Source organism: Phaenicophaeus curvirostris, chromosome 7, assembly GCF_032191515.1.
Source record: "Phaenicophaeus curvirostris isolate KB17595 chromosome 7, BPBGC_Pcur_1.0, whole genome shotgun sequence".
In the NCBI taxonomy this organism is placed as follows: domain Eukaryota; kingdom Metazoa; phylum Chordata; class Aves; order Cuculiformes; family Cuculidae; genus Phaenicophaeus; species Phaenicophaeus curvirostris.
The window spans coordinates 19,683,631-19,707,565 of NC_091398.1; the positions used below are offsets into that span (position 1 = coordinate 19,683,631).

Sequence of the window (23,935 nt, forward strand, 5' to 3'; positions counted from 1 at the left end):
CAACCTGAATTTCCCTCAGCACTCAGAGGTCTATTCACTCCTTCTCTTGCTCTTTCCTGGGGGAAGCTGCCCGCTTTCCTGCACTACGTCTCACAACTCACATGGAAGGAACATATGAGCTATTTCATGGACTTCTGGTTCCTTGTAGAGTTGCACATAGAAGGGAAAGATGGACACCTACAAAAAAGCAGCTGTACAGCATCATAAGCTACATGCATTTGAGAACATTGAGACAGTCTAAGTAATTCATATAGTAATAAAGAAGATTTTCATAGAAAAACAGCATTTAGGATAAAAGAAACAAACAAACAAAAAAGGACATCTATAGATGAAAAGCAAAAACCTTTTTCAAATTGATGAAATGGTTTCAGTATGAATCCAAGTTTCTGCAAACTACAAACCTAAATTCTTTCTCTGCAAGCACTACCAAGTACAGAAGTCAAGAGACTTCTGCAAAGAATATGCCCCGAAAGCAAAGCAGCCAGATAACATAAGATGAAAGTCAGCCACCCACAAGTTTAGGGTGGACAGACAATACAGATTTGTCAAATACAGAAGGAAACAAATCCTGCTGTCATAACCCCTGACTCTAACTCAGAGATGCTTTGCACACCATTTACACATAGATGATAATCCTAAACTCCTTGAACTCGCAGCCTGTGGCAGGCTGGATAAAGTAAACAAAAAGCAAGGGAAAAAACCTCACTCTCAAGAAAAGACAACCTAGTGGAAATGCTTTGCTGGATCATCTGGAGTCATCAATGCTCCCATTACACTGGGTGCAATGAGAGACCCTCGAACCACCTCAGCTTGGGGCTACAGTTTGATTAGAATGTGGTAAGCTGGTAATTGCCTTTTACCAGCTGCTGCACAGTAGCTTTGCCATCTGCAGTGTGTTGCACCTACCCCTCTCTTCTTCCTCACTACCACCACCAGGCCCCATGTGCCACCTTGACATTTGGTCAGCACTTTCCAAAAGAGGATTCTCACAATAAACAATTTTTTCTTGTGTCCAGAAGATACAGAACCCTCTGGGTAGTGACTAAAAAGGTAAACAAACCAACTGATACAGTGCAGCCAGCTTACCTTTGGACCATTTCCCGGCTTCAAGTGATAACCAAAAACAAGTTCAAGATTCACTACTTTCTCTATGTTTTCTTCGGATCCACCCGCAGAATCCTGCCAAAAAGAAAGGCAAGGTCAGACTTAACATCTACCACAACCCCCTGGGAGACAGGAGCAAAGCCTCTGGTGGCAGTAAGGATTTGCCTTTCAGATGCTACAAGTCTGGCAGGCAGCAGAAAGGAGTCAACACTCTGCCCCAATCACACTGCCCCAAGAGGGGCCAGGGCTTCTGCATGAGTTTACGGCGTGCAGTGGATGGCACCTGGGAGATGCTGCACAACTTCTGATCCTGGCTGAGCCATTCCAGCACTGCACAGTGGAATTGCAGCCAGCAAGGTATAATGGCAAAACCTTTATTTTCATTTTCTCCTTTGCAGAACATAGTTTCACTGGTTGTAAATTCACTTGAAGTACATTTCACTCTATAGCTGTGCAATAAATTGTAACTAAAAAAAAAGCTACTCCAGGCTTTGGGGCCTAGAACTGCTTGATTAGCTCATCAAATTAAATCAGGCAAATATCTGCTCTGGCAATTCTGAGGTTCCCAAACACTCTGTCCCTTTTGCACAGCTCTTATTACCTTTATCAGAAAACCAACAGGTTAACAAAAGGGTGACCAGACATTATCATCATCGTTCTCTCCTGTAACATTAATAAAGTGAGGAATGACAGGCTTATTCTGGGCCAGGGGTCTGCCGTTCTTCGGTGGTGAGCAGCCAGTGACACCAGTTCAGAGTAATGGCTCTTAAAAGTAATTTCTGATTAATAACAACAAAGGAGTTGCAACCAGTAGTCTTTTAATATAATTCTACTAGTTCCACGATAAAATCTTAGAGCCTTCTTGGAAACAACTTTTTATATCCTATTACTTGTTCTGATGTGACTCATTGCTGCTGTTGACCCTCCACATTTGTCACAACGCTCTGCAGGAACTGCTGCTACACTCTCCCATGAATGGTAGGAAAGCTGAGACAAGAGAACAATATATTCATACCAATACAACAAGCACTTCTCATGTAAACAATGAGACTTGCCTTAATTAATGGTGGAAAATGAAACAGATTTAGGTAGTCATGGGTTAACTTCTCAATAGCAGTCTAGAAAAAGAAAATCAACAAAATCAGACGAAATTTATTCAGTATCTCATACTGCAAACACCAGCATAAAAAACAGCACAACTCCATGTGCACTGTGTTTTCTACTGTGGATACATTAGGGCATCTGAGAAGAGTTTAAAACACAGCCCTGTTCTGGAAACTCTCGTGGTAGATCAGCCCCATCTTGCATTCAGAATTAGATCTGCTTAATCAGAGAAAGAGATGTTTGGGGGTTGTTCTGGTTGTTTTTATTTATGCTTAATCAACCTAGGAAGCAGAAATCTTTCATTTTGGGTATGGTTGACTTTATTAAGTGTCAATAATTTTCCCTGTAGAAAATGTAAATTAAATATATCTATAATGGTTTGTGGCATGGAAAAATGGCTGATGAGAAAAAGGGGAATAAATCTGTGTGATTTATGAAGCTAAATTTTCAGGACTAGCAATTAAGATATAAGTATCTCTTTACTAGTAAATTGTAGTATAAAATCATTGAGACCCAACACAATCATAGATGCTGCTTTAAGGGAAATCCTTTTCCAAAGCTGACTGCCAGGAAACTGAACTCTCTCCTGTGGCTACAGTATTAATACTATTACTGCTGTTGTGATCACATTTTCCAGACCATGATTTTCTTAAATCACAACAAATATTAAATAACACCATGAAACAAAGTTTTAAGGACAAAGCAACCTGGGCATCAGTCAAATGGCTTGACAATTGTCTGATGGAGTTTTTTAGTCAAAGTACATTTTAAGCTACAGATGAAATGTGAAAGTTGATAAATTCAGAGATTTCAGTTCAAATAACTCTTTTCATATCTGCTCCTCCTTCAGCTGAAGAGAAATCCTTGGAGAGGATTCTCTCTGAAGATATCCAAAGCTTTCTGTCAAGACAATGGCCTTCTTAGGCAAAGCTTTACCAGTACTGCCAGTCCAGCCCACAAGAAAACCAAGAACCGCAGAATATAAACGCCACATTTTCATGCCTCATAAAATGCTCAGGTTGCATTGGATTCCAGATCCATACAAACCTGCCACTGTTTTTTTTATACCAAATATGTTCTCTATTTAACTTTATATATATATTTTTTTTTGTTGTTGTTGTTAATACTACTAAAACTTCACAGACTCCTTCTTAATACTCGCACTATAACCTATTGCAACATTCAACATATGCTGCTAAATACCTTTAAATGGATGATGTGTCCTCTGGAAACAATTCCCATGTCCTTCAAATCCTCCTCTTCTAGAAGAAGCAATCTTTTCCCAGTGATATGATGTTCCTTAAACAAGCTAGCATATACACTCATTTCATCAGATGCATCGCCTTAAGATAAGAGAGGTTACTCAGAAATCCTTAGGGTGCTTTATTGGAGGGAGGAAAAGATCAGCAAACGTATGTATATTCATAAACGTGACTATGAAGGTACATATGAATAGCTTTTACCTTGTCTGGTAAGTTGTTGCATCCAGAAAAACTGCAAAAAAGATGAATCAGTCTTGAATTTCACATCATCAAAATTTTATACTACAGTTATTTGGAGTTTGCAAGTAATCATTCTTTTTTAAAACAACATTTAAAAATATTTCTCACTTTGGGTTAAAGGACTCAAGATTCACCAATGCAAGAGATTACTTTTGCTTAGCTTTTTAAAACTGCCTTCTATCTTGCAGCCACCTCCCTCGGATTACCATTACGAAGAATAACAGAAATGTCTGAAGAAATCAGACATTTAGAAATCTGTCATGTGCTAAGAGGGCTGAAGTTAAGGAGCCAAGGCTATTATGGCTTTTACACTGGCTTTCCAGGCAGTCCTTCAGTAAACATTAACTAAGTAACCCCATCATAAACACCTCACAAGGAGAGTGCAACATTAAAATCACTATGACACAATGCTATGCTAAAGAGAAATCATTGATGGTTCCTGTTTAGCCTTTTAACTGAATAAAAGAGTAAAAAAAAGTCTCAATGCCACTATTTCATACAAGAGAGAGATTCCACATCCCTTAAAAAATTTCTTTCAGTTAATTGACATCTTGGTGGCACATAGTGGGATAAAACCTTCAAGCCAGGTCTTGGGGCACTTCCACTTTCCTTGTATGATCACTCAGGAATGCCCTTGTGGCTGCTGACAGCTCCCAGCACAAATTATTTTATAGACTTTGGAGAATGTGGCTGTTTTATAAAGGTGTTTTAAGCCCTTAATTTACCCATGATCATTTTAAAGCCTTTCTGGGACACAACTTTCACCAAGCAAACAAAAGTAAAATCCCACCTAGACGTTCTGATACAGCTTTCCCTCCCTTCGTACCCAATGTAATTTGTTAGAGAGCTCCAGCAGGCAACACTGGCCACAAAATACTCACCACATCTTCTTCGGTCCATGCACAAATATCAAAGGAGGGCAGCAACTGTGTGAGAGACATGAATTGAAAAGAAAACCATCTGACTGCTTTTCTCCCCTCCACCCAGATTTCACTTTGGTGGCCAATTTAATTTGCTTCCTTTTTCCCTGCAAAGGGCAGGACTTCAGGCTGTGACTCTCATACTGACATACCAAACCCTTGGATTCACACTGACCACAGGCTGGCTCCAACAGCATGATGGCAGTACTAAAACAATCCCATTGTTTTGTGTAGGTAAAATTATCAGCAGACCTCCAATAGAAACAATTTAGGAAGCAAAAGAAAGCAGTCCGATGGCGAGTGACTCTCTGGCTGCCTCTCTTCTTGCTCTGACACTACAGGAAGGCTTTTGCTTTTGCTATGGCTTTGGTACCACCTGATTCCTGCAATGAAAATAACGTGGTGATTATGACCCTCTCCAGAATGACAGGTATTTTCTGCAAAAGGAAAACTGTCACTAGACAGCAGTGAAAGCAGAATCTGGAGCTGGGGCACTATGGCTAGTCTTCCTGTAGGACAAGTCCTTTTTGGTTTCTGATAATACTTCATAACTGCTCCCCTGAGGCTGCAGTAGTGCAGCACTTCCCAACCTTCTCCAGGGACTGCAGCCCAAACACAGCACATTGTTGTATGCAAGACGGTGTTAGCTCCTGAAACACAAGGAAACCATGGAGGATGCACAGAAGGATGGCTGCACTAAGTAAGATTCTGGGATGATTCGAAAACCGATGAAGGAGATGTCACTGTAATACCAATTGCCATTTTACTCAAGCATATGATATCCCAGGCTGCACCTTCTTGGCATTTCTATCCATTTAAAGGGTTAGCATTGATTGGTATTGTCACGTCTCTCCCAAAGGCTCAATACAACAATGTAGTCGCAAATTTACTCAATGCACATAATATTGACTTAAGAGACTAAGCTTGGTTACCCACCTGTCCCCAAGGCTTTGTTATCTCCTCTAGAGAGCCCTGCCACCCACGAGCTATCCCGCCCTGAGCCATAGGCCAAGTATGACCCCTTGGTAGGCACTGCCTGCCTCCAGCTGAACACTTAGACCCAGGGCAGAGCTGCCTCCTATGTACCAGTCTAAGCACTTCCCTGGATCTCCAGGCAGAGACCAGGGTCTAGTATAATCCATCCACAACTTTTAGCCACTGCTGTGAAACACTCTTTGTGAAACTCCCACTGAAGGATTTGTGACTGCCCCACACCCCTTGACTTCTGCCTCTGTATCTGTGACTTTGTGCTGCTTGCCCCACTTTGAGTTAAAGGGCTCTTCAGACTCCTTGTCCTCCACTGATTTCTCAGCCAAACACTGCTGGGCACAAACCACCCACAAGACCAGCTGAAGACACCTCAGTATTAGGATCTAGTGGACCCTCGAACCCATCCCCCTTTGCTCACTGTTTTTCCTTTGGGCATCAGGGTGAAGTGGCAGATAGGAAGATGCGTCTGGCAAAGAGAAAAAGAGACCTTCCTGACTTTTTCTTTCTACACTCAATTTCCAGCCAATCTTCTCAACCAACTTGCTATTAGTCAGGTATTCCCTATGCTAACAGCTACCTGCAGCCTGGGCAGGATGCTGTGGGGAGAAAAGTAGTGCTGGGGGCAACACCTGAGCACAAGGCAGGGCAAGTGGCAACCAAAAATATCCTTAGGAAGGCAGACGGTTGTACCTTTTGTAGGTATTTATAATCAAAGCAGCTGATGCTGTGGGAGAAGCCTTGTAGAATAATTTGTATGACTGAATCTTTTACTGCATAAGTCCAATATTACATTTTTCATTGCACAGTGTATTCTGTCAGCTTTTCCCATGTTTAAATATAACCAGTGGCAGAATATATTCCACATTATTTTGATTAAAAAAAAAAAGGAGAAAAAAGAAGCAATGTCATGCGGGGAGTAATACAAAAAATTACTTAAATCAGCAGACAGTAAGAAACCTCTTGAAATACCAGCATTTTACACAGGGACACGGATGCATAAAATTTACTGTCAAAATGTTTATTGCAAAATAGAAGTTTGGAACAAAGAGAAGCAAAGGAAAATGTTCACATCAAAAGAAAGTTTATGACACCAATTGAGGAAATTTAATACAAAGCATGATTTCTTTTTCTTTGTTTGCTTTGGTTTTACACCGGAAAATCAAATCCACAGTGTGAATAAAACAAGACCTCTTATGTCAAGTGCAATAAAGAGAATAACTGACGCTGCAAGGTTTTACCACACAGAAGTGTAACATCGCATGTTCCACACAAATGATATATTCAGTTTACAGCACAAGAGTTTTGGCACAGGCGCTGCACTCAGCATTGTTTTTTTTCAGAAGGGAAAGTAAATTTTTCTAACACGGTGAAAATATTTTCTATGCAAATTTCATCAGTTCACACTTGAAGTGTAAGTACCATTGACTCCTAGTATTCAGTACAAAACTTTTTCAGTAGTGCAAAAGCAAGAAATGCAGTGGACTATAACTGATTTTAAAAGGCATATGAATACTTAGCACACAATATAAAATGTTTAAAGAAGGATGTTGGTTCTACAGTTTCAAAATTAAATTTTCACACATCAGAAATCTCTGTGCAGATTTTACAGTGTACACCAAGTCGAAGTCCGGGGGAAAAGGGAAAGGACTCCTCTTCAGACTCCTACCAGTGCATCTTAAGGGCTGTGAAAATTACTAAACGAGCTTATTTTCCTACCTGAATGTTCTACCTAGGACTAGCTAAAACCTCTGTCAAGTTAGAGGTCTTATTAAAAACCTGTAAAAGCTGCCTGATTACAGAAAAAGGGACTACAGTACTAAAGACATAGTAACATTGCTGAACACCTACAAGTTATACACACACTTTGGATTTACTGCTACTGCTGATAGCAATCTAAATCATTATTGCATCAAATACTCAACTCATAATAACCACTTTAAAATCCAGAAGGAACAGGAATTGACATCTCACAAAACCACTGGAGCAATAAACAAATGACAAGTGAAAAACATGATTGTGTGACAAGGAGCTGTTCATGACCTTGCCTCCTGGAAGCCCTTCGAATCTAGAATAGTTTAGGTTGGAAGGGACCTTAAAGATCACCTAGTAGAGGGGACAAACTCCGTGCTAGGCAGCATGCAACCAGCTACGGGTGCAGTACACTTATGCACAGTGCCTTAGGACACTTGCTACTCCAAGGAATCAGTGGTGTAATCGTCACAAAAATTACTAGATTAAAAGTTTTACTCCATTAATGTCCCCCTCCATTTTTCTCCCACTGCTGAAGGAAAAGAAAGGGAGCTGGGCAGCCTGTCTTGGTCCAAGCCATTCTGCATCTTCAAGCAAGCCAAAAGCCGATCCTCACCTTTCTCTTGGGCCATTTACCCATCGAAGTCAACGTTGGCATTATAACACCCTGGTAAACAGGAGAAGCTCATGCCTGGTTCTTACCTTTGCCCTCTGTCAAATGCAGCAATATTATTTTACTGCAGATACCTCCAGAGCATTAAGGAAAGTAGAGAAAACTGGGATCCCAAAAGGCCTGGTGGGGACTGTGAGGTGAATGCGGCATAAGGAAGCTGTTGGTGGCTTTGTTTACAGGCCAGAGCAGCCAGATAAACACCTTCTGGGTTTGGTTAGTGCCTTCATAAGCCACATTGTGTGGCTGTGGATTGTTCGGAGACCTAGATAATATCCTAGCGATGATACATGTAGGAGATAGACTGGGTTGCACTGCAGAGCAAAATCACGTGTGGAAGATGAAATACTCTGACCTCCTCCAACCAACATACTTGCCCACCAGAGCTACTTTCAAAACCTTTACGTAGCAAGAAACATATCAGTGGCAGAAACAACACAGCTGGATTCTCACATATGATTTTTGGCTTGCAAACCAGAGGCATCTGGTATGAAAGCCATTACAGGAAAGTAAAAATGCAATCAATACCATTGTTTTGTTAATAAGCATAGCCAATATCCTAAGTATAACACTATCTTAAGGGAACTGCACCATAAGAGTTTGTCATATGTTATCACCACGGCTACAATTCAGAGACGTTTACTACTTTGAATATGTAAGTAAATTTTAAGAGAGTTTAATTTTCTCATTTGCTGTAATAAGTAATGTATGGGGAAAGAAAGCGGAAGAGGAAAGTCTATCTTTGTTTCATTAAAAAATACTAGAACTAAGTAGACAGCAGAAATTCCTGTGAGCGTGCTATCAAATACTGATGATATTTTGCTAAAATAAGTTACATGTCTGGGCATGCACAAAACCTTGAAGGCAGACTTAAATCTTGTGATTTTGCATCTATGAAACCCAGTGTCATGCTACTTAAGGATTATCTTTACTTTTGTAAAGATCAATGCATGGATTTACAAATTCAGTTAAAATCCATGCAAATATGAATGTGCATGAAGTGCTCTAAGATTGTCAGACGCTAAAAAAGTGCAAAGCATCAATGCTAGGGACAGATTTTAATTTTTTTTTAAATACTAAATGTAGTGAACCAAATTTCATTTTCAGTTAAAGCCGTACAACCCTACAGTGCTTATGTGGTACAGTAAATCATGCACAACGGCACACATTTTAAGTGCATATATGAGATTCTATAAACCCATCAAATTTTCCTGGGTGCAAAGTGCCAGTTACAAAAACAGTATCATTGCTGTGTGTGTTAGCAGACGTAGACTTACAAAAATAGTACAAAAATGCACTGGAAACAGCCTATTTGCTCTTATTTCCATTTAATTATTTGCCCTTCAATGTCCCTTTTTCTCCCTAAAATCAGGTTGCTTTGATGGGCCTAAGAAGCCATCTCTACCTGAAGGAACAAGTTTCTCCTTGTGATACTCTGTAAACTTATCACATCATTTAAATCATAATTCTGTCACAAAAAATCTTTCTGATACAGGAGAATTAGCTTCAAACAAATGAATTTGCAACTGTTAGGAAGAAGGTGGAACATGGAATGACATCTTACAGAAATTAAGTATCTTGGAGGGTCTAATACTGTGTAAAGTGAGTGGAGGAGACAAGCTTGAAGCCCAGCACTCGCTACCTTGCAGGTTACCAGACCAGTGCTGATGTTTAAGGATAGAACAATTCCCTTTCAAATCCTGAAGAGATGTTCACTCATCACTCTAGAAAAACTCCTTCAAATAACTTTCTCTTTTTGTTGAGTGAACATGTAATGATTTCAGGCCTGCTGTTATCTAATGTATCCATTTTTCTCTAAGCCATCTACAAAAACACTCACCATAATATGTAGGTTAGAGCTGTGTAACAGGCAAGCCTATAATTAAAGAAGCCACTCAAAAACAGAAGTTTTCATAAAAGAAACTCCTCCAGTAATTGAGAATGGAATTTTGATGGCTTATTCCCACTACAGCTGAACTAGACAGTAATGTTTTTCTTTTGAAATGCTGCCCTTCTTCCTTGGGCAAATATTTTACAACATCTTCTTTTCTAACCTGCATTTGTGTTTGCACTGGCTTCCCTCCCTCCTTCTGCATCACCACTAAAGGGGTCATCAGGAGAAACGGACTCGCTGCTCTCAACTTAAGTGCCTGGCAGGCAATTATTGCTGCAGATTGTTACACACTGAGTTTTACAGTAAGTCATAACAGCAGTGGCATTACTTCAAAAGTGATTTAGTCGCAAAAAAAAAGGTACACAGAGGCTAGTAAATGTTCCTCACGTTACTGCCATCACGGAGAATTTCACATAAGCTACAGGAGTAGGGCCCTAGCTGAAATGTCACTGTGGCTTCTCTTTGTCCTTTCATAAGGGTAGTGCACACAGTTTAGGAGATACAACAGAATAAAAATTTGCTAACACTGATTTTTACTCTCAGGTACAAGAATAAGTCCATCAAAGTTAATGAGGCTTCCTGGATTTACATCAACATAACCGAAAATTAGCTTCTAGATCACAATATCTGATAATAGATGCAGAAGTCTGATTGCAGTTTGCTTTGCTAGAGTGAATTATATACACACGCATGCACACGTGAGGGGAAAAAAAGAACATTTACACAAATCATCTACTGATAGGGATTATCCGGATTCTGCTGCTACTCAGTTTTTAAACTGTGTATTTAACTACCCCCCCTCTTCCCCTCAACCAAGCTTCTCTCTTCCTAGAAAAGTATTTGTGACTTCCCACAATATCACTTTGAAAAAGATTTTAAATTAGAAACACAGCAAACCTTTTCACTGCAACAGTAAGAAAGAACAGATTGTAGAGAATAGCAAATCTGGAAGTACTAATATATTTGTATGATTGACAATTAAAGGGGCAAGAGAAGTGACAAAAACCACAAGAAAAATTTTAAGTACATTAATGGCATTAAACACACTGAAGTTTCCCCAAGTGTTTTCAGATCTTAAGTTTATCAGGCCATAGTTTCTGTAATCAGACATCAAGAATTATAGATATAATCACGGTTCTTAAAGTAATAATAATAAACATCTCAATTAGTTTGGAAAGTTTAGTTCCAAATTTCATCAAAGCAGAAATGTCAGCACGTTCTAAACAAAACCATGTCTTTCTACACACAAACATGCTCAGCCTGGCGAACATCGCTTTTTTTTGTTTTCTTTTACAGGATTTAAACAGACCAAACTGACAGGAATCTTGTTCTAAAACTTTATTTTTGCTTTGCTAAAACCAATTTCAGGGTTAAATCTACAATTGATTTCATTCACTGCTATCATCTGTTTCATCACAGTAATCATCATCATCTGACCAGTCGAATTCACTGAAACCCAAAGCCATGTTGATTTTCTTTCCTTTTCTCATAGAGGTGGTTTTAGAAGAATTCTTTTTGGCTTGCATGTTTATCTGCATTCCAGAATGCAGGACAGATCCTGCTTTGTTCAGAGAGAAGATATCCCCAAAGCCCGTCATCATCAAGGCCTTCAGACTTTGGTTCATGCCAGCAACCTCCCCGTTACTTGTTGCTGTGATCTGGCATGACATCTCTGCACTGTTTGACTCCTCTGTTTTAGATTCAAAGTAAGACTCCTCAGACATTCTTGCAGCAAGAGGTAAGAAAAACTATTAAAAGGAGGAAAGGACAGAGCAAAAGTGAAAGTTAGAACCAATTTAAAAACTGAGGAAAAAGACACCACCAGATTAGTTGGCAATCAACAGAAAGCATAACAATTAGTGAATCTAAACATGGAGATCAAGTAAGAATACATTAAAACTAAACATCTTTATTCTGGGGCCATTGTTCTTAAATAAAAGTGCAAAATCACTGACTCGCATGGCAAGAATCACAAGTAGCAGAGCTTTCACAACAGAAGAAGGTTCAAACTCTTCAATCCTTCATTTTGTACATTGAAAATCAGAACGTGACATTTCCCAGTTGGATGGACTGGCTCCCAGGGCAAGGCAGGTACAACAGAAGTCTCAGTGGGTTGCTTAATTGAACTTTTCAGGATTGAAGAATAAATCATGCAAAGATGAGAGAACCCAGGCAAGCTCCCGAAGTTTGGTACAGAAGTAGCAGCCCTCTAAATATTAGAAATAACAGCAGCAGTGTTATTAGTGCAAAGACTGTTTGAGAGTATGCTCAAAAGAAAAGCAAGAGGTGATCCTACAACAGCCACTATCAGAAACAAGACCCTCACAAGGCGGGCAAAGGACACAGGAACCAGCCCCTAGCCCACACCACCACCACTTCGCACTGGAAGCTGTCCCAGGGAGGAGTAAGCAGGGGAAGAGGGGTGTTTGGTCAGCTCCTTCAGCTTGGTTGCTATTAATTTATTCATTTTTGTGATATCAATATATATCTGCAGTTATTACAGCATTTTCCATAAATGGAGCATGCCCTCTCCAACTGAACAATGATTAATGCCTCCGTGGCCAGGCTAGTAACTTTTCTCACATGCTTGCCTGTTCTCCACAGGGATTAAAAACTCTGGTGTTTTTATCCCAAATTAATCCACCTACTAAAGCAACAGCAAAGGAGCTGTGAGTGAATACTTGAGCTGGCCTTTCTTTCCAAAGCTGTTTGCAAAACAACCTGTCCAGAATTCATGGTTTTCTACATCTTTCACAGCCTAATAAAAAAAACTAACTGAAGAGCTGATGGCAGTTGGTCACAATAGGTTACAGGGGAGATTATGGCGACACCTTGGTCTGTAACACAGGAGGTTTCATAGCCGCGCTGCTCAGAGTACTCATTTTTTTGGCAAAACCATTTACACTGACAAGCTATCTATCATTAAAAAAAGGAGGAATATCTGTCTTTTGTTCCTCAAGTTTTCCCTATTTACATAGGCTTTCTATTTGCATCATGCTTAACAAAAGTCAGCAGTCATCATTAAAGAAATTAAAATAATGTTAAGAAGATGGGCAGACAGGGTGCCACAAACACTCTTCGTGTGTCCCCTGGCTGTCTATGTGACAGAAGAACCTGTAGCTAAGCTTCTGTAAACCTGGCTGTATAAGAGAAAGTGAGCACACAATCACCAAAGCCCTGCTCAGATCACAGACACCAAAAGCTCTTACTAACAGAGAGAATGAAGATTTTAAAAACAAGATCTAACCATAAATATGACATGACGAGCACATAAAATCCAGTGCCAGTTCTTCTGTCAGCTATTGGTATTTTAGTCACTTAAATCCATGAAAACACATCCCCTGACATATGGGAAAAATTTGCTATAAAAATCAACAAAGCTTCAAAACAGCTTTCCTCTAAAACACATTTCTGGGTCAGCGTTTGTGCAATGCCTGGTAGAGGGTAAGCTGTGAATGGATCATAACTGTAGCTCATTTTGCAAGCTATAATCACCTTATTTCCTCCATATTTTGCCATCTCATTATCTGAAGAACTTAAGGGCAATTTGCAACAGGACTCGTCTTTTGTGTCACCCTGCATATGATTAAGTCGCATGAAGAGACCTTCATAGACAGCCAGGATCCCCAGTCTCTGTACAAGCCACTGCTCTTAAATCACCACCTGCAGGTCAATATCTGGATTTCATGTCTTCCTCACTGCCTTCCTCTATATATGATCTTCAGCTTAGCTACATTCCCTTCTTAAAGTCACGTCCTCTTTCAAAAGAAGTCTCTCATTTCACTACAGCTGTGGATATATTTTACTCCTTCAAAAGGCTCCAGATTCCCTTGTGCAAGAGGCTCATCAAGGTCTGCACAAAGCGAAGTTGCAGAGATCAGACTCCAAGTTGTCTGTTTTATTAAGATATAACAGAAACAGAGTCAAAACAAGATGAGAAAGAAACACTACTTTCACAGAAGTGATTCTAAAGATTTGCCTCATCCTCCTCTTATGCTGATGTGTGTACAGCTATACACTGTTCTTTGGAGTAGGAGTAGCCTGCCACTCACGGCTACCTACATGCAGGATGGCAGGATGACGCATCTACAAGCCTCAAAACACTACAGAATCAGCTGGCAGAGACAGCCTCCCTGCTCTCCTTTCACTTGCTTTTTTCTCTTTCTGCACATCACTTTAACAGAATCTGTTGGCCTCTCATCTTTGCTCCAGAGCAAAACAAAGTGACTGCCAAGCACAAAGCAGGGACGACAGTACCAGGTAAAACACAGCAAGGCCTAGCATTGGTTTAGAACCAGGTATAAGCCTAGTGGCCACTCTAAGCTGTGTTATTAGCTCTGGCTACCATAACTTTACTTCGGTTTTTACAGACAAAGTACCTTAAAATTAAGTAGTGAACCTCCCTGTTCCAAACCTCCAATTTGACACTGCCTAGCAGACATACCCTCAATCAAGGGGGAGAGTGAGACAGAGTTGACTCCGAGGATTACAGTTTGCAAACAAAGTGCCCACAGATATTTTGAAAATGCTTTACAGCTATGAACTTATAATACAGTTGTATTTGTAACCAGTGCCTTGCAGGACTTCATTTGCTATGGAAAAAATCCCAATCCTGCTTGAACAATCCAAATTTTGCCAGTACGTCAACTTTTTCCAACCAAAGAGGTTTTTTAAAAGCTTTTCCATGTAACAGTTCACTAAAGAACTGTGGAAGAAACAAAACTGTATTTCCCTATTAGAAGAAATTGCAATTAAATGCAACAGGAGAGTCAGGTTAATGTTATGCAGAAAGACAGGTCATGCTTAGTACAACAGGCCTTAGCACAATGCTTTATTCTTTGAGCAATGCCAGCTCTAAGTGAAAAGTAGAAGTCATAAGCAAGTATGGCATAAAAAACTCTAGGGCCTTGCTCATGAAAAGATTGCTCATTAAAGCTGTGTCTCATGCTGTGCTCAGGATAGATGATGGCCCACAGCTCAGTTACTGGAAGTTCGCAAGCGTTAAGGCAGACATACAGATATCTACTGAGAACACTGCACATAGGAAAAACATTCATCCTTCATGATTTCATTACTGCATGTTCACAGCAGGAACATGAAAGTAACTTACTTCAAACAATAGCAGTAAGCTACACCTTAAAAACAAGTTGTATGTAAATGGGGTCTGGCTGGAATCAAGGCTATAAATAGGCTATAAATCCTCCTAAATAGGCTATAAATCCTCCTAAATAGGCTATAAATCCTCCCTCTGCCAATCAGTAATCAAGAACACCATATTTCGTTAAGAAATTCAAGATAATCCGAGGAAGTTTTTTTTTCTCAATTTATTAATTGATATGTGGCAATCCTAATAGCTAATAACTGGCCAGTGCAAATAAGTTATCTATATGAAAAAAGCCCTAATTTAATGCTTCAAATTTTGACTCCCTTTTTCAGAGAATCGACATTTACTCAAAGAAAAAGAACAGAATAGAAAAAAAAAATCTACACAGGTTTCTAAAGCCTTCTTCTGCAAGAAAAAAAATATTCTTACATTTAAGAGTAAAGTCTGCATCCATTAAAGAAAAAATGTTTCTAGTTGAAAAATTAATGTATTGAATGTAATCAACATTTAAAGTTGGGAACTGTAACTAAATCAACGGCACGTAAGTGCCCTTGGCACAATATAAACTATCAGCAATATCTGAAAACTAATGTAATAGGTTAAATTTAAAAAAATTGTGTAGTGCAGTGATAAAACAGACTTTAATTGGCACAAAGGAACAACTAACTAACACAGGGGCACGCCTTCCTTGGTGTGTTTTAGATGTACACAAAGTTCCAAATACTTTCTGAAGTAAGATGAAAGGTTGAATTATTGTCTACTTACAGGAGTATTGGACTGTTCAGTTAACTTCTGCTCCCACATCCTCAAACGTCGCTCCCGTTCCTTTAGTTCCTGCTCTTTAAAGCTCAGATCACGCTCCAGTTTCTTTAGTCTCTCTAAGGTTGCCTCAATTTCACATCTGCAGGGAGACAATTTGTTACGTCTTGTCTTTTCCTGACAGATATAAATTGTTCATAATTCCCACTTGAATGTTAACTATGTGAAAGGCTGGAAAGTACAATACTAACTCAAGCAGTTCATCTAATTATCAAATGCAAAGCCTTTCAGAGCTTTAAGAACAACTGGCAATGTTTATACTTGAGAATAACCATAATACCTTCAGTTGAAGAAAAGTAATATTTAAAAGAGTAAAATGTCACAAAATAGTGACATTTTAAAAACCAAAATGCTCCTTTCCCTCAACATCATGAAATATGATCTTGTCCAAAAAGAAACTGCATAAAGAACTGGTAACAATACAATCATTAGCAATACATTACAGGCAGTCTAAGCAGCTCATTTACCCAGGTTTGTAGTGTGGCTTATAAATATTATTTGGACTCGCACTCAAAATGCACAGAATCAGCACTCAGGTGTTTTTCCCACTTACCTTCCTGTTCTCTACATGAAGATATAAGAGCAAGACTATAAAACATGATAAGACCCAATACTGCAAATGGTTACAAATACAAGCTTCTCAAGTCAGGGCTATTTAATAAAAGGACTTGGCGTACTTTTCTCTGCTTCTCACCATATATGCAAAAGTGTGAAAAATAAGAAAGTCTTTGTTGTACCATCTTTGTTGGATTGCATTGCATGTTTGTCAGCCCTTAAAGTGTTTTTCTTTGACATGCTTTCTAATGTATAGTATCTTTTAAACACATGAACTGAACTGTTCTTGGAAAATACTTTAAGAAGTTTTGTGCTACAAATGTATGGGTGTGTACTAGAAAGTGAAGAAAAAGAATTCTGTCACTAAGTTCAGCCAGATTTTTTTTTCTTGTGAGATAACCAAAGAAAAACCTCCAATTTGTATCAGAGGTTGTATTTGCATTCAACAAAACATTCCTGTGACTGGGAGACTGTGCACTGCCTGCCACCTGTGTCTTGAAGATTACTTCAACCATTCCTTATTCACATTGTAGGAATAGTCAATCACAGTGTTTGGTTTTTCTCCCAGAGAGTGAGCTCCTAAGGAGACAAAGATTCTGAAGATGGCTACTGGGACTCTGCAATGCTAAATCTACTCAAACTTTCACGACTTTTTCCTTTCATAAAACCACTGCAAACAAAATAATCTGCTCTTTCTTATGTTTTCAAAAAGAAAATAAAAGGACTAAACATAATTAGTTGTAATTTCTTGGGGGGAGGGAGAAAAAAATAAAAGATAATTATTTCTTTCTGTAAATCTCCTGTCCTAGCATAGGATGATTAAGCTCTTCTCCACTATCAAACTAAAGGAGTTCAGGCTCTCAGTGTGGGGAAATGCATGCCCAAATAGCCTATTTAAATAAATGAAATAATTTAAATATTCCAAATCTTATAGATTTCATATTTTAATAAGACATCCCAATTGGAGAGCTGGAAACTACTGCAAACTCTACCACCACGCTTAATTCCACTGCAAAAATCAGCCACCTGGGGCAAGGGCATTTATCACACTTAAATCCTGCTGAGCAAGTCATTCGATGTGGTGGTCAGAACAAATGCCCCTCACAATTACTATGCTTCAGATTTCAAGCAAAATTCTCTCTCGTATTTAGGCATGCAAAGGTCAGGGCTGATCTCAGTGCTGGGTGGAAAGTGGTCACACATCCCAACGAAAAAAAAAGTATTTCCATCCTAATGAACATTTCCCTATAATAAACCCTTTTTGTCAGGTGCAACATATGCTATAAAATCTACTGTGGGAACTACAGAGCAAACTGAGGACAGATGCAAGTGCTGCTTTTTTGAATTTTGTCTCTTAACATCACTGCTACTTATATACAACCTTAATTTTTAAAATACACAAATTAAGGTTCTCTTAAACACTCTGCATTAGGAAAGTCCTAGAACAACAGCTTTCTGTATGTCAAAAGTCTATTCTGTGCTGTAATTACTTCTCTTCATTAGACAGAAACTTCTTCTATAATAGAGGGTCAATCTGTGAAAACAGTTGCATTCTGAAAAATAATTCCACTGTATAATAAAACTGAGTAATTAAAGAGAAAGCTACTGTACATTGCCCAGTTAATGAGTCTTACTTCATAAATGAAGCAGCTTGAAACATTATACATGGTAGGGCATGTGGGTTTGTTTGCTTCTGTAGTTCTGCAGTCTGAGCTTGCTGGCTTTTCTAGAATAATCTCATTCTGTGACACTGAGGAATGCATACTGTATTATTAGAAGCAATAATGATAAACAGTCACAGATTAAAAACAATGACTGGCACTTGTTTATATGTCTTGGATTGCTACTGATACACTAATATAAGTATCACTAATAGACTACTTTAATCATTAGAACAGTTGTGGGGAGATGGTGGAAGGAAAAACGTAGTTAGCATACGACTAAATGCAGACAAATGTGATCTCTCGCTGAACTGGAACATCATTACTCTGATAGTAATTTTTTCTTGATGTAATAAAAGCGACTTGAGAAAGATCTCCAAAAAGATCACAGATTATGAACTGAAACACAATGTAGAGCTGTGCAACTTAGTTGCAAGACAGCGCCACAGTTCAAATAGATAATAAAAATACAAAGGGTAGCACAGCTAGGAAACAAAATACTGAATTATTTTAAGAAAATGACAAAACAGGCAGATTAAAATGTATTATTAATATAGAAATCAAGACCAGTAAATATTGCAAATAAGACTACACTAAAGATAGGTCAAAGTGCCATTTATCTCATCACTTCTATCGGTCATGTATAGACTTGGCCCACTCTGTTCTCACACCAGGCAGTCAGATGTTGATTATTGTTGTCACGCACCATTATAGATGCATTCTTTGCACATCAGAAAAGGAACCTTACCTTGCAACTTAATACTGGGAAAAAGTATAATCTAGCTTGTCTGAGTTAGATTTGCTGAGATAAGTGCAGTAGCCTTGTTTACAGTATCTGGAGCGCTAATTTGGAGGTCCCTCAGAGAACAAGCATAACCTTCACTTTTCCCAAGCCCACCCTTCTCAAGGGCTCTGTTAGACAAGCTTCCTTAAAATCCTTTATTTCTTTGTAACACATCTTATTCCTTCCCTATTACCAGCCCAACTATCTCTCTGCAAATCACTAAGGGATTTTAAAAAGAAAAAAAAGAATAAAGCAAAGATTTTTCAGTGCAGAAGTTTTATGTTTTAACTTCTGTGAAGCTGTTCTCAGAAATTGTCTTAAGTCTATTTTAGTTTACCCCTTAAGATCACTTTAGGCCTACGAGTCTTTAGTCTCTTTTAACTTGCATATTTTTTTACAAAATTTCTGACGATTTGACTTAATCTCCATGAGCATCTCCATACAGACATGGCTTTCGCATGAGAGAAGACAGCTCTTACTGGAATTCAGGTAAGAGAGCACTCCTTTTAGCTCCTGAGAAAGTCCCCAGCGACATGCTGGGCTTAATTCAGAAATCATCTTTTCTTTCAGGCAAATCACGCCCCATCGCAAAACTGTTTTCTCTCTCACATTTCCTTGCCTCCAAGTCATTTACTCTTCAAAAAAAAAAAAAGCTAGATTTACCTTTAACCCAAGTCTCCACAATAAGACCTTTTTCCTGACCTGATAATGCCACAGAACTTTCGCTTCTACATGGCTATTCATTAACACCTTGACAGCCATTCCTCACTGGAGCCATCTAGGTGCATCAACATAAAATTTGCAAGAAACAGCCAAGCCACCCGAGTCACACTCGAAGAAATAAATCGATTTGGCAAAAGAAGTTTAACGTTACCAAATGTCAACTAGCGCAGCTTTTCTTCTGCTACACTGGAAAGATGGAAGCAGTTATTTGTTCTCCTTAAAGGAGTTTGAGAACTTGTTCATCTTTTAAATTAATATTTTTATTATTTGGGGGAAAGCCCTCACCATGGGGCTATTTTTCACCCAGCCCTCCTTGTCCTCTCCTACCAAGACAACAACTGGATGCCCAGAGTCTGCAGGGACAGTGGTGGCCAAGTCATATTTTACCCTTGAAGCGCTTGTGCCGAGCCTTGGGGTGAGCAGGCGTGCTGACCAATGAAGGCCAGTGGCATCTGGGCTTGTATCAGAAACGGCGTGACCAGCAGGTCCAGGGAGGTTATTCTCCCTCTGGACTCGGCACTGGTGAGACCGCTCCTCGAATCCTGTGTTCAGTTCTGGGCCCCTCACCACAAAAAGGATGTTGAGGCTCTGGAGCGAGTCCAGAGAAAAGCAACGAAGCTGGTGAAGGGGCTGGAGAACAGGCCTTATGAGGAGCGGCTGAGAGAGCTGGGGGTGTTTATCCTGGAGAAGAGGAGGCTGAGGGGAGACCTCACTGCTCTCTACAACTACCTGAAAGGAGGTTGTAGAGAGGAGGGTGCTGGCCTCTTCTCCCAAGTGACAGGGGACAGGACAAGAGGGAATGGCCTCAACCTCCGCCAGGGGAGATTTAGACTGGACATTAGGAAAAAATTTCTCACGGAAAGGGTAATTGGGCAGTGGAACAGGCTGCCCAGGGAGGTGGTTGAGTCACCTTCCCTGGAGGTGTTTAAAGGACGGGTGGATGAGGTGCTGAGGGACATGGTTTAGCGCTTGGTAGGAACGGCTGGACTCGATGATCCTGGGGGTCTTTTCCAACCTGGTGATTCAGTGAAAGGCGGAGGCGGGGAAGCGCGAGAGGCGCCCGGCGCAGGTGGGCGCTGCGGCCAGCAGGTGGCGCCCCGGGGCCGCGGAGCCAGGGCGGCCCCGGCTATTCGCACCCCGCCCGCCGCCAGTTCGCTTTTTCCGCTCGCCCCGCTACAACGCCAGGTCTCTCTTTTTCCTTGGAAACCCGCGAAGGAAAGCTGGGATGCCGGTTTGGACCCCGTGCGCTTCGCCGTCCTCCACTCAGCCCTGCTCTCCAGGGTTCTTCGCTCCCCGCTCCGACTGCGGGCAGGGAATCTTTTAATACTTCTGCTCCCCGCTTACCTGGAGTGGGGCCAGCGCTGCTTAATATAGACCGAGGCACGATCCCCCGGCACAAATCATATGCCCGAGCAGATCCCTTTTCAGTTTTCCAAACAGAAGGATGGAGTGGGAAGCAGCGAGCTTTCTCACTCAGAGATGGGGTTTTTTAAGTTTTGGCACATACAGAAAATGGGTCAGAACTTTTACTGTTAAACTGTGCTATGTAATAATTTTTTTCTCCATTTATGAATAAAATTAGAGTCAGCAATAGGTAACATCATATACTCAACCCGTGCTGGTGCACGATGCAAAACCAGGGCTGGGCATATGCTGAATGCACGGACTCAAACTCATCACAAAGGGCAGAAATGCACAAAAAATGGCAAAACACATACAAGTGAAGACCAACGGAGACTTGATTTGAAAATTTCTTTTGTACGCTTTATCGCTTCTAAAAAAATATATATACCTATTGACATACGCCTATGTCATTTCAATGAAACTTGCATCAAATGCACACGTACCCGAATAGTTTTGCCCTCACACTACTGACTGAAAACACATAATTAGTTCTAAGACGTGAATCACAAAACCATAAATATCATGATACCTAAACCAGTGTAATAATAAATATAGGGTACAGCTAAGTATACTGGCTCCTAATACAAGTTTCACAACATTCCGGGCATTCCTGAAAAACAAGGTAAGTTGCATTCTAAAAATACGTCAAGCACAAATATTTTCTGCTAATACATCACTAGACTCTGATGTCTTTCTGAAAAGAATACGGACTTGCATCATTTCAAAGGAAAACCACATCGTTTCATCTCGGGAGGAAGGAAACTTACCTCCACTCCGCTTTATTATGCAGGAATGAGTTACACTGGTCTGGGAGGTTGCTGTCATTTGACATAGATTCCAGGATTGAAATGATCTGCTTGAAAGATGGCCTTTTCTGAAGGAAAAAATACAAAACACAAAAAACAAAATAAAGCATTTGCATTCACATACAACTACTACTGTGTAAAATTATTTGCAAGAGTTTTTCAACCGAAAAACTGCAAGCAACAGAAATTGGGATGCTGCTTTCACAACACAGCATCCTATGAAAGGACTCTAAATTTATAAATGGTGGTTTTTTGTTCTTCCAGTTGAAGACAAGGTCAGTTTGGGCAGAATCACATAAGCTAGTAGGACTCACGTCTTAGTTTAGTCTCCCAGTAAAACCTTTTGGTTATCAATAAGAGGATTAAACAACATCAGTATCATCAATACGCATCAATATTCTTAAGTTTTCCTAAAGCTAAGAAAGAAAATATTGCCAAAGAGAGAAAGCTGGACCCACTTGCAACTGATAATTAGATAGATGGATGGCCTTTTACAGGTAGTAACCCTCTTTAATGTGTAAACAAGATATTAGCTCATCAAAAATGGGTTTCTGGCTGCAGTTCTGCTCTTGCAGAGAAGGACAGAATTTCCAGAAAAACCTCTCACTTAGCTACCTTGGCCTGGCAGCCAAGCTCATGTCAGTGGTGCCTGTGCTTTTTGGTCCTGGGCTCATTTACTGAACTTTCTGCTCCAGGGCTCCCCACGAAGCACCCAGTGAGCTCAGTAGTGAGAGAGCAGTTGCAGCTTCTACCTTCCCCTTAGTCCCAAAGGGAAACTATGAGGTAGGATAATAACTGAAAACTGAAAAAGCCACAGTTAAATGTGTTTCTTGAAAGAGTGCTGACTCTGTTAGTCTGTTTGACAGACCCCAGACAAGGTTGAGACAAAAGGTTGAAACAAAATGTAGATACATAATAAGGGGATGATGCACATTCTCTCTCTATTGCGCCTGTAATTATACCATTTCTGCTAAAATTACAGATGCCGCAATTAAAACGTGCATTTTAATTTGGGAGCACAAAAACAATTAGGAACAATGCTGAGGTGTCTCTCCCTAGAAGATCCAAGTGATTTCCACATTATAAAAGAAAGACAATTTCTTTATTTTAAATGTCAAACATCATGAAAAAGTGTCAAATGCATAACAAAAAAAAAGACAAGCTCTCTTATACTGTAGAGCTGCTCTATTCGGCTGCAACTGGAGGCTTTGTCTGTCATTTTTTGATCCATCTCCATGATTTCAGGCAACAGGCAGTTGGATGGGCTATGCAGATTTTCTTTGCCACAAATACTGCTTGCCCCAGCCACCCATGTGCTTATGCAGCTTGGTCTCTAGCCCAATGTCCATGGAGCAGCAACCCAGGTGCCCCGAGCAGCACAGCAGCAAGGGCCTACTCAGCAGCACGCTGCTTGCCCTTGTTGATCAAGTCCCAGTGCAAATACCTAGCAGAGTCTCCCTGCATTTCCAGAGGGTGGGAGGTGGCAGCACTCGTACCCCTACCTGCATGATGCTGCTGGATCTGCCATGGCTGAGCAAACCCTCTGAGCACACTCTGGAAGAGCACAAAGCTCCCTGATCAAGAAGTGTGCCGTGCTAGGGGCTACGGAGCACAAAACTCATCCCTGGCACCAACTGGGACAGACAACTCTGGTGCAGTTTTGAGGAGGAAGAATCTTCTGACAGCCCTCACACCCTTCCTGTTGCTACAGCTGCATCACTTGTAATCACCCCAGTGGGTATGAACTATTGAAAGGATTCAAGGAACACACCAGATAGGAGATCGTGGCTCCCCACCAACACTCCAGGGTACTGCTGTTGCTATGCAGTCCAGCAGACAGGCAAGCACATAATGTGCCTGTACTAAACTAATCCTGTTTTCAGGAAGAGATGCAGGACAAAGATCCCCATGCTGCATTAATTAAGAACAGTTAATGGCTTATTTAGGATTCTTTTACAAAACACTTAAGTGCGTTTTGCTTGCTGCTTCTTCCTTGGGGATATACTGGGAGGTACAGGGCAGGGCTGACACAAAGTGAACACAGTTAACACTACTATCAGACCTGCCCAGAGTAAATGGAGTGGGAATAATGACAGAGAACAGGGCTTTTATTACAGACAGGCGAAAACACTGACTGACTGATTCA

The 23,935-nt window shown here is 40.3% G+C and overlaps 1 protein-coding gene across 7 annotated transcripts in view; it reads right to left on the bottom strand.

Annotated features, from left to right (window-relative positions):
* The window catches only part of MAP3K20 (mitogen-activated protein kinase kinase kinase 20), an 89,319-nt gene that overhangs the window by 16,582 nt on the left and 48,802 nt on the right, over window positions 1-23,935 (bottom strand). For 6 of the 7 annotated variants that reach the window (XM_069861108.1, XM_069861110.1, XM_069861109.1 and 3 more), the window contains 7 exons: window positions 21,751-21,857; window positions 15,803-15,938; window positions 4,592-4,636; window positions 3,672-3,702; window positions 3,412-3,551; window positions 2,160-2,222; window positions 1,087-1,179 (listed from right to left, as the gene is read on the bottom strand). In XM_069861108.1, coding sequence (XP_069717209.1) covers window positions 1,087-1,179; window positions 2,160-2,222; window positions 3,412-3,551; window positions 3,672-3,702; window positions 4,592-4,636; window positions 15,803-15,938; window positions 21,751-21,857 — 615 coding nt within the window. Of the gene's footprint in view, window positions 1-1,086; window positions 1,180-2,159; window positions 2,223-3,411; window positions 3,552-3,671; window positions 3,703-4,591; window positions 4,637-6,617; window positions 11,682-15,802; window positions 15,939-21,750; window positions 21,858-23,935 lie in introns of those variants that run through there. The other variant, XM_069861113.1, reaches the window with a different exon arrangement.